Source organism: Furipterus horrens, unplaced genomic scaffold, assembly GCF_987537825.1.
Source record: "Furipterus horrens unplaced genomic scaffold, mFurHor1.1.pri manual_scaffold_5, whole genome shotgun sequence".
In the NCBI taxonomy this organism is placed as follows: Eukaryota; Metazoa; Chordata; class Mammalia; order Chiroptera; family Furipteridae; genus Furipterus; species Furipterus horrens.
In genome coordinates, this window is record NW_028327175.1 from 1619499 (window position 1) to 1636763 (window position 17265).

Consider the following 17265-nt stretch of genomic DNA (forward strand, 5'->3'; position numbering starts at 1 on the left):
TCCTTGTTGTTGTTCTTTGTACCTTGACTAAGTTAATTCAGTTCTGTTAAGTGTCTTATTTATTATAGTTTTGAAATTTTAGGAGTCTGCCCTAAATTCTTGGGGTCCATTAAGCATCAGTATCACATCTTTAAGTTGATCAAATCCAATGACAAGCCTCTGAAGGAATCAGTGTCTCATTTAGGAAGCTTTGTCCCAGGAAACCCACAAATTCTCAGTTTAGGCAACATGACCCATTCGGTGTGTGCCTCCGGGACTTGGCACATGCATCTTGCTAGTGGAACCATAAAATACCGTGACTGTAAAATGTGATTATTTGAACTCACATGCAATGGAGGGTAACTGCGTCGGAGCAGGCTTCTGCCGCGTGCTTTCTTGTTGGTTAAGGTTTGGGGGTGCAGATGGCCAACTGGTGGCTCTGTCTGTGGGGGACGATGTATCAGCAAGTCACTGTGGTTACAGCGAGTGCTGTCCAGCCACGACAGTGTCCCAGAGTCACGGAGGAGCCTGGGCAGGGGACAGGGGACACTGTTTTACTGTTTCATGCAGACATCTGTGGTTGTGACCACTCAGAGGCCAAAGAGCCCCAGGAGTGCTGACGCAGCGTGAGGCCTTCCACCTGGACGGTGACCTCAGATGTCACCTGGAGGGTGATTCCTGAGGGAGGGTACACAGAGCCGTGGAGACGGCAGAACCCCCCCCCCCCTCATCCAGTCAGCGCTCAGGCAGGTCGCCGTTAGAGTGACCTGAGCTCCACGGGGAAGAGCCCCCGCTCCACGGAGCAGACGCGTCCCGTGCAGGGCAGCGCCCGGAGTCGGCGGAGGGGACTCTGGGATTCTGTCACGGTTCCGTTCCGTGAGCCACTAACCAGCAGGCTGGGTTGGGAATGTTCTTCTATCCCAGGGGCTCTCTGCTGGGGGCGGTTTTGCGCCCAGGGGATGCTGGACAGTGTCTGAGACGTTTTTGATATCACAGCTCAGGGTAAGGATACTGTTGAGAGTCCCGTAGTGCACAGACAGCCCACAGTCACAGATTATCTGTCACCAAACGCCCACAGTGCCGAGACTGGGGCTCCCTGCTCTGTACCAACGGCGCCTTCCTCCGCGGGACATCCCCGGGGCATTGATTGGCAGTGCCCGGCATGGGACGTGATGCTGGGAGGAAAGCGGGAATGTCAAAGTGACGCCTGTCGGGGAGACTTGTGCCCGAGGTGTGGAGATTCAGGGACTGCTGCAGACATAAGATTCACTGTGTGCGTCACAGCAAAGGAGGGGAAGAAGGCGGACCTTCAGTCATGCTTTTAGAAAATGTCAGGAAGTCCTCTCCTTCACCCTCTGTACTGCTTTTCCCAGCCGTTTTTGATCTGCGTTGGATGTAAGAATGTCCCAGGTGCTCTTTATATACTGGCCCAAGGAGACAGCAGCCAGATTTTTGTGCGCAGGAAAATTTAGGGAACTTACTCCAGATTTCTGTGACTTGGTGTTTCCATTTCTAAAGGATAAAGGTGACCACAGTAAGGGGCCCGTAGGAAGATTAGCTTCCTCATGACCGACGTCATTACAGATAAAGAGGACATCTCGGTAACAGACGAGGGGACACGTCTGGGCTGAATGCCGACAGGCATCCCATGGGAGGACTCTTTCTGGTGACAAGCAGCCCAGTCATGCTCAGTTCTGTTATTCTGGGGGGGGGGTGCTTTTCATTTGAGAAGGTACATCCCTGGCCTCTGGTTGGCTTGTGGGCTGAAAGGGCGGTTAGGCTGGAAGGAGGAAAGAGGATGTTATTCTTGAGGAGTAACCACTGCCCCGTGGGGCTGCTGGGGAGATTAGAAGTGACATTTGTCAGATGCCCCGGCGGAGCCCGTCACCCGATGGTTATTTAAGAATAATAGCAGCTGTCGTGTGTCGGTTCTGAGGATGTGGAATCTCTGAACCGTCCAGTGAGTTATTAGTTTTAGTTCTTCATCAGGAACCACACCTGAGATGTACGTATGTGTTTCTAAACAAGTGTGCTCTTGGCGTGTTTGTTTTCAGAAATGCCTAAGCCGGCTACCCGTGCCCCAGAAGGTGGCGCGGCAGGCCGACGGGGAAACGCAGCGGTGTGAGAACGGCCGCTTCTCACGGCTTCAGGCTCTCCCACGACTTCCTAGCGCAGTGGAGAAGAGCTCAGACCTCTCACCTCATCCGCCGCCCCAGGTCCCACTTCCTAGCGGCGACCACCTGACCTCGCCATCCACTGTCTAAGTAGCACCTGCCAACGGCCGCTTCTCACGACTTCAGAGTTTCCCACGACCTCCGCGCAGGAGAGAACCCCGTTCTCTCGCCTCTGCATACGGCACGCTTTCGGAAGTCCTGTCGGCGGTCACCGCTTACGTCCTCTTCCTGGACAACGGGTGTGCAGTGCCGGGCCAGGCAGGGGCTGTCGCTGTGCCTGTCTTCCAGCACGACTCTTGTCCCTGGAGTTAGCGAGTGGCTTTACGCTCTGCTCAGTAGACACCCACACCACTGCCCCGCCCTGTCCCTCAGCTGCCAGGCCCCCGCCCTGTGCCCACACACAGCAGCTCCTGGGTCCCCGCGCCTGCTGCCCAGGCTGCTCTGTCGGCCCATCACACGTGTGAGGCCCGGGGGCTTCTCTCCTCCTGCCGCAGGCCCTCTCGTCCCTGGCAGCCACGTGGGGACCTTTCTGGCGTCGCTGGTCAGAAGATGTCCTTAGTCTACCTTCCCACTTACCTCACAGTTTGGTTGGCTAGACGTTCTAGTTTGACTCAGAACTTTGAAGGCATTTCTCTCCTGTTTCCTGTGTCCAGTGTTGAGGAGTCCCGAGCCACGGGGGCTTCCTGCCTTTCCCCTCTGGGTGCTCTTAGGGAAACCTCACGCCACTGGTGTTCTAAAGCCTCCACAACGCAGGCTGGCCGGGTTTGTTTCGCACTCGCATCGTTTGTCCTTCTGTTCTCGGAAAGTGTCTTCGGGCACTTTTTAGTGACTTCGTCGCCTCCGTTTCTTGTTTCTTTCTGGAACGATTGCGTTGGTCCTTATGGGTCGGGGCTCACTGTCTCCTCCCTTCTCGTGGCTGCCTCACTCTGCCCACCAGCCTCGCTGCTACTTTTTTTTTTTTCATTTTGGCTATCCTAGATTTAATGTTTATTATTTTTTTTTATTTTGTAGGTTTTGCTTTGGTTTTCTCTCCCTGCCACTCTCTCTCTGAGTAAATGCGTTCTGAATGCGTGGCTCCTACAGTCAGTAGAAGGATTTGGTACAATCTCTGTTTTCAGCCACATATGTCTCTGTGATGCCCGGTGCGCTTGCGTTAAGAGGTTGTCTTTTTGTTTGTTTATCCAGGGAATCATCTGGCTTCTTCTGGCACATGCATGTGTGTGTGTGTGTATGTGTGTGAGTGTGTGTTTCCTTGATTGTGTGTGTGTGAGTGCGTGTGTGTGCATGTGTGAGTGTGTGCATGTGTGAGTGCGTGTGCATGTATGAGTGCGTGTGCGCGTGTGTGTGAATGCGAGTGTGAGCGTGCATGTGTGCGAGAGTGCATGCGTGTGTGCACGTGTGCGTGCATGTGTGTGAGTGTGTGTGTACGTGTGTGAACTTGACAGTCTAGTTTATACTCCCCACAGGCCAGAGTTTTGGTTGTAAGTGACCGGAATTGAAGTCCAGCTGAACTTAAGTAAAAAGTAGGTACGTGGTGTCGAGCCCCTGAGGCGTCTGGGTACATGCAGCTGCTTCAAGCCTTGGCTGGCCCGGGGGCCTTCCGTGATGCCCCGTGGGTCCCGTCTCTGGCTCTGGGCTCCTGCGTGTCTGCTCGGCTTCCTTCTCCTCTCAGGCTCAGTCTCGTGAGCAACATGGCCCTTGGCAGCCTCAGCGTCGGAGACCCGCCGCGGGGAGCTGGAGAGCAAAGCGGCGCTCCTCGTGAGCGGTCGGCGGGTCCCAGGCAGGACGCTGCCCTGGCGCCGGCCACACTCCCGACTGCCAGTCGATAATCGCACCTGGAGAGGTGGGCACCATGGCCGGCCCCGCCCCGGCCCTGAGCTCACCCCGAGAAAGGAGGCTGTTGCCAGCCGGGAGGGCGGGGCCAGGGTTGAGCCAACGCTCCACATGCTCTGCCTGAGAATTCCTTACTTACTGCATTTGAAATTCTTATTTCTAGTGAAAAAGCCCCTACGTCTCTTCCTCGGCTGTCACGGGTGTCCTCTCGCAGGCCGGTTTTAAAGGGGGGAAGAGAGTCTGCCTCCCGATGCGGGAGCAGCAAAGCCCCAGAGTGGCGTGTGGGGTGGAGATTTAGTTTTAGCTCCAGGGAGCCCTCAACTCAGCGTGGAGGTAGGGCACCCCTTCAATGTGGAGTTGCAAAGAGTTCCAACTATTTGGAGGACTTCTGAAGCTCAGAATTTACCTAACAAACAATTTCTCAGAAGCAAGAGACATGGGACGGAATGTATTCATCACAATATTCTTCACAAAAGCGAAGAGCCGAAACAAAACACAACAAGCAACACAGTCTGTTCTTCTCCAGACGCACAGCCCAGCCCCGAGCGAACCGAGCCGGCAGGTAAAAAACTATCACCAGCCTTGCTCTGCCGTTAGAGCGAAAGTGAGTCAGGGCACGACAGCGTGGACTCTCGTGGGGTCGTTAACATCATTGGGAAAACATGTCAGATACGGAAAACTTTACGGAAAGGAAAAGAACAGAGAAATAAAGTAATATATACATTATGTTTGCTACTTTATAAAACCCTTTTTTACATATAGAACATAATACACAAAAATGAGATCGCTAAGGACATACAGACAAGTATAACCAAAGAATTTGTTAAGATGTTCTTTTTTAAAGTACATTTTACTGATTATGTTATTACAGTTGCCCCAACTTCTTTTCCCTTTGCTCCCCTCTGCCCAGTGACCCCCCTCCCTCCAGCAGTCCCCCCCGCTTAGTTCATGGCCATGGGTCATGCATGTAAGTTCTTTGGCTTCTCCATTGACTTTACTATTCTTTTTTTTTTTTTTTAAATCTTTATTTCATAGTCCTCAAGAGATAGCCTAACCGGTGCTGTTTCTATAGTACTCATGCTACTTCTTTATCAAAAAGCTAAGGGGCTTTAGGGCTACATTTAAGTGAGACTGGGGAACCCTTAAAAAACGCCATAAAATGAATTCATAAAATAGGATACACAAACTATGCAAAAATACCAGTGTTTCTGTTTTTACCAACAATTAGGTTCTTTGGCTTCTCCATTTACTTCACTGTTCTTAACGTCCCCCTGTCTGTTTTGTGCCTGCCAGTTATGCTTCTTCGTCCCTGCACCTCTTCCCTGTCGCTCCCGCTCCCCCTCCCAGCTGGTAACCCTCCAGATGATCCCCACACCTATGGTTCTGCTCCTGTTCTGGTTGTTTGCTTAGTTTGTTTGTTTGTTTTTAGATGCATTTGTTGATAGTTGTGAGTTTGTTGTCATTTCACTGTTCATAGTTCTGATCTTCTTTTTCTTAAATGAGTCCCTTTAACAGTTCATATAATAATGGCTTGGTGAGGATGAATGCCTTTAGCTTCACCTTGTCTGGGAAGCACTCGCCCCTTTTTCAGGTACTTCTCCCACTTCCGTATGGGACTGGCGCCCCTCTAGCTGCTGCTCTGGCTGTTGTTCCCAGAGTGGGTGGGTCTGTGGACATTCTAGGACCGTGGGGGTCCTTTAAACAAGCGGACTCTGCTGAGAGACCGGCGGTTTCTGCCTCCCCCCAACCCCCACGGGTCTGCACAGTCAGAAGCAATGAGGCTTGATTTTCCCCGTGCTGGGACCGCGAGCTTCGCGATCTGGTCAGGAGTTGGGAGCGCTCCCCAGGTGGCCCTCCCGACTTTTCTAAACGTGTGACTGCTTTCGCCAGCCTGTCGCTGCTGCCGCCACTGTTACTGCCACCACACCACGTCCTCTCCGCCCCGGCTCCGCCCCTCCTCCCTGTCTGGATAAGTATTTCTTCCTTATTTCTTTGTTTGTTGGACTTCCACGCAGTTTGATTTTCTGGTAGTTCTGGTTGTTTTTTGTTTTGAGGTAGTTGTGCAAGGAGGCAGAGGGTCTACCTAGGCCTCCATCTTGGCTGGACGCCTGCTAAAATGTCCTTTAAAATTATTGGTACTACTCATTTCAATTATCAATATAAATGTGTCGTACTAAATCCTATTTTTCAGAACTAACCATAATAATTCATAAAGAGAGAAGGGCTAGTTTATCTTCTGAAATGTATTAGGATTGAAATGCACGGAGCTCTTTGAGTCGTGAGCAGCCGTGTCTGACTCTCTCGTCTTCGGTTCGCGGACCTGGAACTGAAGGCACGGGCCGATGAACCAGAGCCAGGCTGCGTTCCGTCACCGGGGGCTGCGCACACGCCGGCCCTCGCGGCGGGGTCTGCCCCATAGCGTGTGTTTTGCAAACGTATTGCTGTGCGTCTTTTCTCTGTTTAAAATATTTGCAGTTGTTACCAAAACCGAAGGGCAAGACCTCCCAGGTGATTCCTAGTCCCGGAGAAGCCGCCTCTGGAGCGTGTGGCTGGTCCTGCCTTTGGGTCCGGGGGCAGGGGGGCTGCAGTGGGTGCCAAGCTCTGGCGCGTGCTTCCCAGAGTGCAGTGCGGCCACAAGGCCACCTGCTGCAAGGCTGACCTACTGCGTGATTACTGGGACTTGCCAAGCCGTGGACCAGTGTCCCCGGCAGTCTGCAGAGGTGGGGCCTTTGCTAGACACGGAAGTGAACTTGTTGATGCTCGGAATTAAGAAGGAACTCAGGTGCACGTCCTTCTCTGTTGGGCCCTAACCATGCACGGTCCTTAGCTTTAAGGCCTTGTGAATTATCTTCATTGATATTAGACAGTTCCACAGAGTACATTGAAGCTTTTCTCTGTTTCTTAAAATGTTTAGGTTGGAGCAGACATAGTAAGTTTTGAGTTTTTAGACACTAATTTTCATCTCGAACCCAGTTTCTTTTGTATATATACTTCCCAACAGCGTTTAGCAGGATGGCTGCTAGCCAGACACCTGTCACGTGGTCAGGTACAGTTGGGAATTCTGGGTCCCACCAGAAGCGTTTTCTTCCTGAGAAAGGTTGCAAACCATTGTTACGATGTGTGCTATGCCCAGCAGAGGCGACAGTGTTCCGAGTCCCTCAGCGCACCAGGAGCCTGTGTGGCGGGACCCGTGTTTAACTCCCATTGTTTTCTCCTGAGTCGGCGTTTCCATGAGGACCAAGCACAGCTGCCTTGGTGTGCACCCTGGTGGCTGAGGTCTGGACCAGGGTCTTCCCGTTGGGTGTGTGGCCCAGCGGGTCATGGATCTTGTGAGTAAGATCAGCATGAAAACATGAATGGAAGCGCGCAGAATGGGAAAAACGGGAAGTAGGTGTGACTTAGGAAACTTCCGTCTTAGTCGTCGGTACTGTCTGTGGGGCCCCTCCGCAAAATGTCGTTTTCACTGTGGGTTGTGGTCCAAGGTTTGGGAAAAGATACTTTAGGTTATGGCCACGCTTTTACTGAGTCTCACCCTGTCCACCACAGTCACGGTTCCCTGCAGGGAAGTTCCAGTTAAAGAATCTGAAGAAACCCGAAGCACTAATTTGAAAGAACATGAGCACCCTGCGTTCATTGCTGCGTCATTTACAATCAGCAAGGTTGGGACGCAAGGTGCCCAGCAGTGGGAAGAAAAGCCGTGGCAGGTTTACCCGATGGAACACCACCCAGCCGGCGTCGGGGATGCGTCTCCTCCAGGAGCGGAGCGCCCACGTCTGCGCCTTCCTTGCTGCTGAGACTCTGGTGTCAGAGGCCAAGATTGTTTCTGACATTCCGGCCCTTAACCCGATTATAAGCAACGCTGGTCCTATGAGGAGGGGACCACCCACCTGGTCTGATTTCAGTTTGTCCCCGAACCCCTGCCCGGTCTTGTCCAGCCCCCTTCTCCGCCCCCACCTCCCCAGCCCTCGCCTCCTCTTGGGAAGTCAGCTTCGTGTTTCGGCCTGAAGTTTGGTCTTTAAAGCCGCCGTTGCGTTGGAATAGGGCTGGCGCAGTATTTTCCTAGGAGCGCAGGGCGCTTGAGATACTCAAGTCAAAGGACCTCGGCCAGGGGAGTGGCAGAAGTGCGGCCATTAGAGCCTCTCCTACCGACCTTTACAGAGCGCGTAGCCGTCTCTTGATCCTGCTTAATTTTCTTAACCCGGAGCCCCCAGATCAATGTGAACAGTGACCTCATCTAGAACTGTGGCTCCAAGAATGTTCTCCGAGAAACCATTAGTAGGTACAGGAAGAGGGTGTTGTCTCCAGGAGCCCGCGAACGGGACGCGTGTGTGCTTCGTGGGGGAGATCCTGGGGTCCTTTTCCATGAAGCCACGTCAGTTCGTTTGGCTCTTTTATTGAAACCTGGGTCCCCAGAGCGAGTTTGGGGGAGAGTAAGAGGAGGCGTGGAGCTGAGCACAGCACTTCCTGGGTGATGGTGGGTCAGAGGGGACACAGCTCCTCGGTGTGTGGCCTGAGGGGCGTGGGGGGCCACAGACACCCCCACCCCACCTAGCCACAAGGAGTCCCTGGGACCTGAGAATGTGACCTTATTTGGAAAAAGGGTCTTTGCAGACGTACTGAAGTTCCGGGTCTCGAGATGAGATCATCCTGAACTACCCCAACGGGCTTGCAACCCAACGCCAGGTGTCCTACGGGAGACACGGAAGGGGAGACGCTGTGACCACAGACCCCCGTGACCACAGACCCAGGTGGCTGAGAGCTGCCGGGCGCTGGAGGAGGCCCGGGGCAGAACCTGGGGCCTCCGGAGGGAGCCCGCCCTGCCGAGTCCTTGACTCCGGACTCCTGGCCCCGGCCTGGGAGAGAACATCGTTCCGTTGTGGGAAGTGACGTGGTTTGTGGCGAGTGGCGTGGCCGCCGCAGGAAGCCGGTGTGAGGGGCCTGGAGCAGCACCCGGGCTCCTTGCTGGGCTGGCCAAGGGCGCCCGGCGGGTCACCACATCACAGCTCTGCGGGTGGTGGGTTCCGGGGAGCTTTTGTGCTGGGAGGGGATGCGCGGCCCCGTGTCCTCAGCACCAGCCCTCGGACAGTGACGTCCGCTGTCTTTCCTTCTCCGGCCGGCCGAGCGCTGCCCCTGGCTGGGGTCCACACCGACCCGCGCGTTCTCGGCCGCCGCGGGCGGCACAGCCTGTGCTTGGTGTTGCCGTGACGGCCACTCGCCCTGAGCTCCCGCTCCTCATTTCTCAGTGACAGCAGTGGTGGGCTGTGCCTTCTGCACGGGGGTGTTGGGAGGACACTGCTGGGTGGGGTGCCTTTCCAAAGGGGGTGCCTGTTCTGTCCTGCTGCCTCCCATGTGGGTCCCAGACAGTGTCTGTGGCCCTCCCTCCCCCTCCTCCCTCCCCCTCCCCCCCTCCCTCCCCCTCTCCCCCTCCCTCCGCCTCCTCCTTCCCCCTCCTTCCCCCTGCTTCTCCTCCTCCCCCACTTCCCTCCCTCTCCCCCTCCTCCCAGTCAGCACCCTTTTATTTTCCTGACCTCTGTCGCCATGGATTGGTTTGGCCTCACGCCAGCCTGCAGATAAATGGCGTCATGCAGACGATATTTTTTGGTCTGGCTTCTTTCACGCGCCATCCAGTTTGTAAGGTGATTCCTGTTGCTGCTTCTCACTCTACAGTCTGTCCCCCTTCACTGCTGTGTGACATTCCCCACACACATGCACAGCATTGTTTGTCCATTGAGTTGTGGACGGAGGGTTATTTTCAGTGTTGACTTTTAAGAATAAAGCTCCTCTGCAGATTCTAGAACATGTCTTTGGTGGAAAAAAAAGGACTCATTTCTGCCGGGTGTACACCCAGGAGCGGAATGGTTAGGTACAGGATAGGCGCACACGTCGGTGTAACAGACACTGCGAGTTTTCCTAAGACGCTGCACTGATTTACACTCCCACCAGCCAGGAACGAGGTGCCACCCAACTGCTCTGTAAGTGACTACAAAGTCTGGGACAGACGCTGCCAGGAGGGACAGTCCACCCCCTATGGTGTTAGAACCCTCCCTGGGGATCAGGACGTGGAGCGGGTATATAAAATATCACCCCAGGGACCCCCCGAGAGCCTGTCCCGTAGGTGTGAGCACCGGCACTCAGGTCCCAGAGTAGGGGTTCTCATCCCTAGCTGCATGTGGAGCCACTGGGGAGCTGATGTGCCCAGTTCCATGTCCCGGGCCACGGACCGTTGATTCAACACAGGTTTCTAGAGGTAGGGCCCAGGCGCCGGTCCTTCTGCGGAGCCTGGCGAGTCCATCGGGCGGCCGTGGGCAAAGACCAACACACTCGTGTCTGCTCTGTTTCTAAGGTGGGTTCCTTTCCTTCGTTTTAAGGGGCTGCCGTTCAGTGTCGCTGTATCAGGCATGCATTGTGCGTGCGTGTGTGTGTGCGTGTGCACCTGAGAATTTATTTCCTAAAGGAACTTATTTCCTAAAGCAAATCAAGAGACCCTGTTCACCCAACCCCATGTGGAAGCGTCTCCTGGGCGCAGGGCTGTCCTCTGAGCCCCACGTGCTGTGCACACATCCTGGGGCTTTTTCCAGAGGGAACCCTCTGGCCAGGATTCAACGCTGCCTCCCCGCCACTGCTGCCGCCTTGGCGAGGGGACCTCCCGGGTCAGGGACAGCTGCGTCTGGTGTGTCCCTTAGAAGTTTAACGTCCATTTCCCATCGGCCTTCGGAGCGTCCTTTCTGGTCTCCGTGTCTCCCAGAGACTCGGGATTCTGCACATGAACCTGAAGAGCAGGTGTTGATGTGGGACCATGGCCTTCGCAGGGCAAACCGATGCCGGGTCACCCGAGTCCTCTAGTCTGGCTGCTCCCGTTCCCCACTGTGCTGGTTACTAGACACCCTGCCCCAGCGTCGCTCCGTCTGGCTCCCGTGGAGACAGTGAAGGGACAGGCTGAAGCAAAATTTGCATGTCACTCGACACATGGGTGGCACTGGGGACAGTGGGCCTGATGTGTCCCTTCCGTCACCCACCGGGTCACTCCATGCCGCCACCTCATCCCTGAATTATAGGAGACAAGCAGGGACCATCACGCAGATTGACTTTATTTATGACAAGATTAAGACGTGACAGCAGATGAGACGAAGCGCAGGGCCTACACTGTCCCCTTCACAGTCTTCACGATCCAGTTGAGGTACTTCTGAGAGAGACGCGTGTAGACCCCAGGGTAATAGAGGTCTCCACATCTGCCTTTCTTGCCAAAGGAGGTGATGCCTCTGAGGGTCCCCTCACAGATCAGGGGGCCGCCTGAGTCTCCCTGGGGAAGACAAGAGCGGGCAGGGTCAGTGTGAACGTGGAAGGAGAAACCCCATTTGCAGTGGCGCCGAGGCTGCCTTCGCCTCACTGAACACTAGCGCTTGAAGAACCGAAACGTTGAGAATACGTTAATGGTTCTCCATTGGCTGCCTGGGCTTGCTTAGGGGCCGGGAGACCGGGAGCGAGGCTTGCGTTATTGCTGGTTTCCCGTAGTTTAGAGACCGAGTCCCTGCTTTAGAAAGGAGACCCTTCTATTTGTCATTTTCTCAGAATGTGTAGGAACTCATGGCGTGAGGCAGTCACGTGCGGTGGGACTTGGAGACAAAAAGGAGAAGCCGTGTCGTCTCGTTTCTCCCCCCGATAATCGTCTCCCCCACACCCCCAGACAGCCAAAGCAACCTGTCCTTCACTCCCTCACACAGACGGAAGCTCCTCCCCACGTCTCCTGTGACACCAGCGGGAGCTGCATGGCCTGTGCTCCCCCTCGGAGCTGAAAAGTCTGCCCGGTGCGTCTTCCACGCCAGCCCTCACGCAGGGCCCCGCCCCGCCCCTTCTGGGGGACCCTGACCCCGCCCCTGTGCGGTCGTGCCTGGAGGTGGTCTCCGGGGCCTGAGCTTGGGCCTGGGGTGCTGTGGGGTCTCACCCCCATCCTCACTCAGGGAGTGACGGGCGCGCCAGGCCTGCCGGGTTAAATGGCAGAGGCGTTTGGGGGTGCGCTGAGACATGGGGAAAAGGGTACAGAAGGCCCCAGAGGAACCCTGACTTTGGCTCTCCTGAGTGTTACATAGTTTTACATTAAAAATTTTTTTTTTGTTTTAACTCTTCACCCAAGGATATGCTAATTCAACTGGAAGGGAGAGGGAGGGAGAGATACGTACATTGATTGGTTGCCTCCTGTACGTGCCCTGACCTGACCAGGGATTGAACCCCCAATGTACACATGTTCCTTCTCCGGGAATCGAACCCTCAGCCTTTGGGTGGACACACAATACTCCAACCAACCGAGCCACCGGCCAGGGCTCTTGGGTGGTTTTGATATGAAATCCAGAAGATGTCGTAGGTCAGCCCACACCAAGTAAGCACATTATTCGTGCTGAACAGGTGGCTTCGCTGAGAGCTAGGAGTCTACAGACGCCGGCACCCCAAGAGGACTAAGCGTGCCATTGTGTTTTCTGCTCCTGCACGACCTCACCCGACACCCGAGCGTGGGGTCACCTGTACTTACGTCACACGCGTCCTTTCCGCCGCAGCAGCTGCCAGCACAGATCATGTTCGGTCCAATCATAGGATTGTAATTATAGTGGTCTGGGTCATTGCAGACTCTTCTGTCCATGACCGTGACATTGACCTCTCTCAGAGTATCGGTTGCACCACGCTGATTGTGGATCAGACCCCATCCTGCAACTTGGCACGTGGTTTTTGGTTTTACATCATCCCCCTTTCTGGGGAGATTAATGACAGCCACGTTTTTATTAATTGTTGCTTTTTTCTTCAGCTGTTGGAAGACAAGCATAAAGAGTTAACAGATGAGATTACTAAAATATTCACCCCTTTCTCACCCCAGGGACGCCTTATGTAGCCCCGGTCTGTAGCTGAGGGGCACCAAGGAAAGGCTGCGTACGCGGCCAGATTGTAGGAGGCCCCAGGGCTTTTAAGTCAATCAAAGGTACAAGGAAGGGTCATACCTGTAGAAGTTTAAGGTCACCCTCATGTAAGTCCTTGTCATAGCAGGGATAGGTAACCTCTTTCTTCACGGACATGATCTGTTTTCCAGGCTCTTTCTTGGATCTTGAGTGAGCCCCGAGGATGACCTCAGACCTTTTGTCCCCAAAACAGACACAGCGCTGTTAGTGGGCTTGCTCTCTTAACCGGGAGCCGAGCTCAGTGTGTGCTGACCCGTCTCATTGCCCCATTTATAAACATGCTGCCGTGGGCACGCTTGTTGGCAGCTCGGAAACAAAACCCTGTACTTTAAAGAATAAAAAGTAAGATGTTTATGAACGCATCTTCATCACCATCACTATCATCACCAGCATATTTATAACAAGTAAGCTAGGCTTATTGAAAAGAAACAGTAAGGATTCCATGGCAGCTAAGCCAAGTCTTGGGGTCCATGTTGGGGCTTCAGTGCCCTTTCCCCCCGACCCCCCACGCCCCTTCAGCTGTGATGGAGAACCAGGCTGCACATCACAGGAAAACAAAGGTCTTGGGGGGCTAGAGATGGAAGCAGAAGCCACTTGGTACGTGTAGGGGCATCTCTGTAAGGCAACACAAACTTATCTTAAGGGGATAAGCTTCCGAAACTCGGTTGTTCAGGGGACGGCCCTGTTTGCGTGACGCTCCGTGCAATGGGGGATGGTGGTCTGAAGGAGGGACCCACATCAGTACTCTCACTCGCTGCTAAAGCTTCGTTTTGATTAATAAAATCAAAATACTCTGGTGTATTCATGATTAAGGCTGTTATCATTCCAAGCCTGTAGAAACCACACCGATGTGATCCCCACTCCACCAGCTGATACGAGTCTCACTCAGAGGCCAGGGCGGGGCTTTCAGCATGAAGAGCTCTCTAAATCTGCACCGTCCACGAGGGCGTCAGGAGCCACCTGTGACGTGCACAGGCTGTGTGACAGTGGCCGGCCTGTGGCCAGCCAGGCTTAGAGGCCTGATTGGGCCGTGGGCAGAAGAGCGGTCCTGCAGGAAGCGCGCTGGTGGCCCGCAGGTGAGAGGCGGCTCGCTCAGGGGAACACAGGGCCCTTGAGACAACCTCTCTGGACCTGACAGCCATGCGCAGTTCCCGAGGGGCTGGGGCCTTGGCTCATCCCCCCCGTGGCCACGAAACCACAAGCAGACAGAGCCGTCTGGCACCTGGGGCGCTGCCTCCCCATGGGCCCCCTCTCTGGGGCTCGGTCTGCGCGTACCTGCTGGCGGGGGTAGAGCGAGTCTCCGGAGAGACTCCCACGGCTCTAGTGGAACTGACCCTGTAAGCTCCTAGTCACCCGGGTCGGTGTGTGTCTACGAGCTGCTGCTGCCCCCACCCCCCCGCCCAGCACTCACGCAGCACAGTGCGCAGCCGTCAGCACCCACTCGTCTGCGATCAGAACCCCCCCACAGATGCTCTGGCGCCCTCTCAGCAGCGCCATGTAGGGTCTTGAATGAGGAGTCACTTCGTGCCCTCCAATGATGTTGACGCAGAGACCTGTTAAAAAGAAAACGGCAAGTCACACCCACGCTCCCCTAGGGAGTTCTGCCTGAGCCAAGTTTCTAAGCCCAGAGAAGCCTGGAGAGGAAGCGCGGGCAGGAGCCCCCCCACCCCACCCTGCCACGGAGACGTCCTGATATCTGAATGTTAGTCCAGGCCTGCTGGACTCTCCCAGAGGCCCCCTCCTCCCCCCCTCCCCAGAAGCCAGGCCAGGGACCTGCAGGCTGCAGTCTGACCTCAGGCCTCAGGGCTTGCAAAGGGCAGACAGCTGGGCCCCGGTCTCCATGGCAACAGTTGCTAGAGGAGATGCTAGTGATGAAGACAACCTTGAAGGCCTCCCACCCCCACCCCTTCAGGCTGAGTGCTAATCCTGGGAAGCAGAGAGGCTTTTAGAAGACCCCTCTTTCCACGCCAAGCGGCTGCAAAGACACCCAGCTCACCAACTGATGGCAGCGCCTTTTGGCTGTGGCCTTGCCGTGAATTCTCGGGCCCCCGTGAGACTTCCTTCTATGGAAATCCGCACTCTCCTCCTTCATAAGTTGAGGGAACAATATCTATCACACCCGAGGCTCCCTTCCCTCTCCAGGCTGAGCCGCATGGTGCAAGGAAGCTCTTTTGCAGGGAAGGAGGGGAAGGGAGCAGAGAAGGCGCTCGAAGGAGAGAATTCTGCCATCGCCCGTTTCCCGGATGACAGACCAGGGCTTAGATTCCTTCTTGGAGAGCAGGAGACCCTGCAGAAGGGTTAGGAGAGCCTGGGCCTCCGTGACAGCTCTCAGCTGTCCCCCTTCCTACGCCCGAGGTCCTCGGAGTCCCCTGAAGTATCTCTCCTGACCCTGGCTCAGGCTCCCGGTTCTTGAATAGGGCCGAGTGCCTGGTGCTGCTCCTGAAGCAACTCTCTGCGGAGTCACACTGAGCTCTCCCCAGGAGAGCAGGGGAGGGAGAGAGGCACCCCGGGAAGGGAGCTGGGAAGGGGATAGTCTTGGCTCCAGGAGGAAGGCAGCGGGCACTTAGAGAAACCAGGAGAGCCTCGCCCACCTCTCAGGCTCCCCTGCGTGTGTCATGTAAAGACAGCTTCTTCCGACCCCTGGGCCCCCGCCTTCTGCAGAGTCCCGTTAGGGGAGCACATAGGCCGCCTCAGGAGGAAGTCTGCAGCTCCCGCCGTGACAAGCCACCCCTCGAAAGGCGGGGGTGCGCTTTGGAAGAGGTGGGGAAGTTTTTAAAACTGAGCAGCCTCTGGTCCTCACCAGAATCAAGATAAATGAAAATTGCCTGGGCAGGGGCGGGGGCGTCAGGGTCACTTAAAAGCCCAGCTGCCGGCTCTCCTGCGCGGGAGCCTCAGGTCCAGACCGCAGGCCCTGCTTTGCTGGGTCTGCCCCCCGGCGGCCCCGCCGCCCTCTGCCCGCAGGAGCCCGTGGGTGCTGTGGTTTCCCTTGGAGAAAAGGTATGACCAAAGCTGCGTGCGCCCCGCTTTTACTGCTGCAGGGAACTGACGTGCCAGGACACATCACGCTGGGCCCGGCTGATACTGTGCCCACCCTTTCGTCCCAAGTGAAGCGCAACCTTGGATTTTGAAAATTCCTGCATATTCTTAGGTGCAAGGTGAACCAGAGAACCTCCTCGGAAATTTCTGGGTATCACTCGCCCCTGCTCCCCACTCCCGCCTCTAAGGCTGAGGGGCCGTGGGAAAACCCACGGCTGCTCCACTCCTGTGCACACAGTTCAGCCCCAGCCCGGGGGCGCCCGCCCTTCCTGGGGGGCCTTTCAGAGACACTCTGCAGCTCCCCAGGGGCTGTTACCCTTGTACGGAGAGCGCCATGCGTGTTCCCAGCCTCGCACGCTGAAGCAGGCACGGGAGCCTCACAGGTCCAGGCATGTTGGTTACTACCAGTGCGCCTCAGAATGAGCTCAATACAAAACACTGCAGCACCCCCCCGGGGGGGCCGTGGGGACGGAGCCAGGGTCCCCGCATCTTCCAGGGACGCACTGGCCTAGAGAAATAAGGATACAGATTCTCATCGCTCCCGATTTGTTGCTCAGGAAGCCGATCTGCCTTTTCTGTAGCAAGAAAGGCGGAGGTGCCTCTGTCCCCGACCCCAGGCCGGTGGGTTATCTGCTTGTTTCTACGCCGCCCTTCTTGGCGAGTTTACATGTCGGCCGCAATGAGTGCTGGCGGCTCTGTGGTCTTTCATGAAGGAATTGTGGCGGCAAAAGAAGGGTGCTGTTCCTTCTAAAGTAGAGGCGTGTTTGGGGTTCAAGAGGGAAGGCCAGGGCTGAGGGAGGGGTCCCCGAGGGCACGGAGCCCCTGCTGCTGAAATGCACCGCACGCCTGCTCCCCTGGGTATAGCGGGGGGACGAGCATCGGTCTTACCTTCAGGAACCAGCAGGAGAAGAAGGGCGACGGACAGAGCGGGGGCCAGGCGCGCCCCGGGGCTCCCCATTGCGGCTGCCATCCCACATCAATCGAGGTGCCTGTCCCTGCCCCTGGGCCCCGCGGGACCGGCTATATGCTGAGGCGCGGAGGATGTGGTCAGCTTTCGGAAGCGAAAGGGCGGTGAGCGAGCACAGCCCCCCCCCTCCCCCGCAGCACCCCCTCCCCCGCGGGTCACTGCTCAGGGACAGGGCTGCCTCTCTAAGGGTCGGGGTGTGGGGGCCCCGTGCGCGCAGCGCCAACGCTGAGAAGAGGCTGAGGGGTTCAGCAGGGCGAGGGCCTCCCTGCCCCCATCAGCTGCGCGGGGACGCTCTGCGGAGGCTGCAGTTAGAGCTTTGAACACGTCCTCAGTG

General features: G+C 55.9%; 1 protein-coding gene across 1 annotated transcript; it reads right to left on the reverse strand.

Moving 5' to 3' along the window:
* Window positions 1-11116: 11116 nt before the first annotated feature.
* On the reverse strand, window positions 11117-16975 carry GZMA (granzyme A). Its single transcript, XM_090278845.1, has 5 exons — window positions 16853-16975; window positions 14337-14481; window positions 12971-13103; window positions 12511-12780; window positions 11117-11286 (listed from the first exon to the last, which is right to left on the reverse strand). The coding sequence occupies exons 1-5, from the start codon at window positions 16932-16934 to the stop codon at window positions 11125-11127; spliced, it is 792 nt and encodes a 263-aa protein (XP_090134971.1). The 5' UTR covers window positions 16935-16975; the 3' UTR covers window positions 11117-11124.
* Between the last annotated feature and the right edge of the window lie 290 nt (window positions 16976-17265).

Coding starts and splice junctions, on each gene's coding strand:
- GZMA (XM_090278845.1), bottom strand. CDS start 16,934: ATGGCAGCCGCAATGGGGAGCCCCGGGGCGCGCCTGGCCCCCGCTCTG. Junction 14,482..16,852: donor TCTCCTGCTGGTTCCTGAAG/GTAAGACCGATG, acceptor TCTTTTTAACAG/GTCTCTGCGTCAACATCATT. Junction 13,104..14,336: donor GCTGCGCACTGTGCTGCGTG/AGTGCTGGGCGG, acceptor TGGGGACAAAAG/GTCTGAGGTCATCCTCGGGG.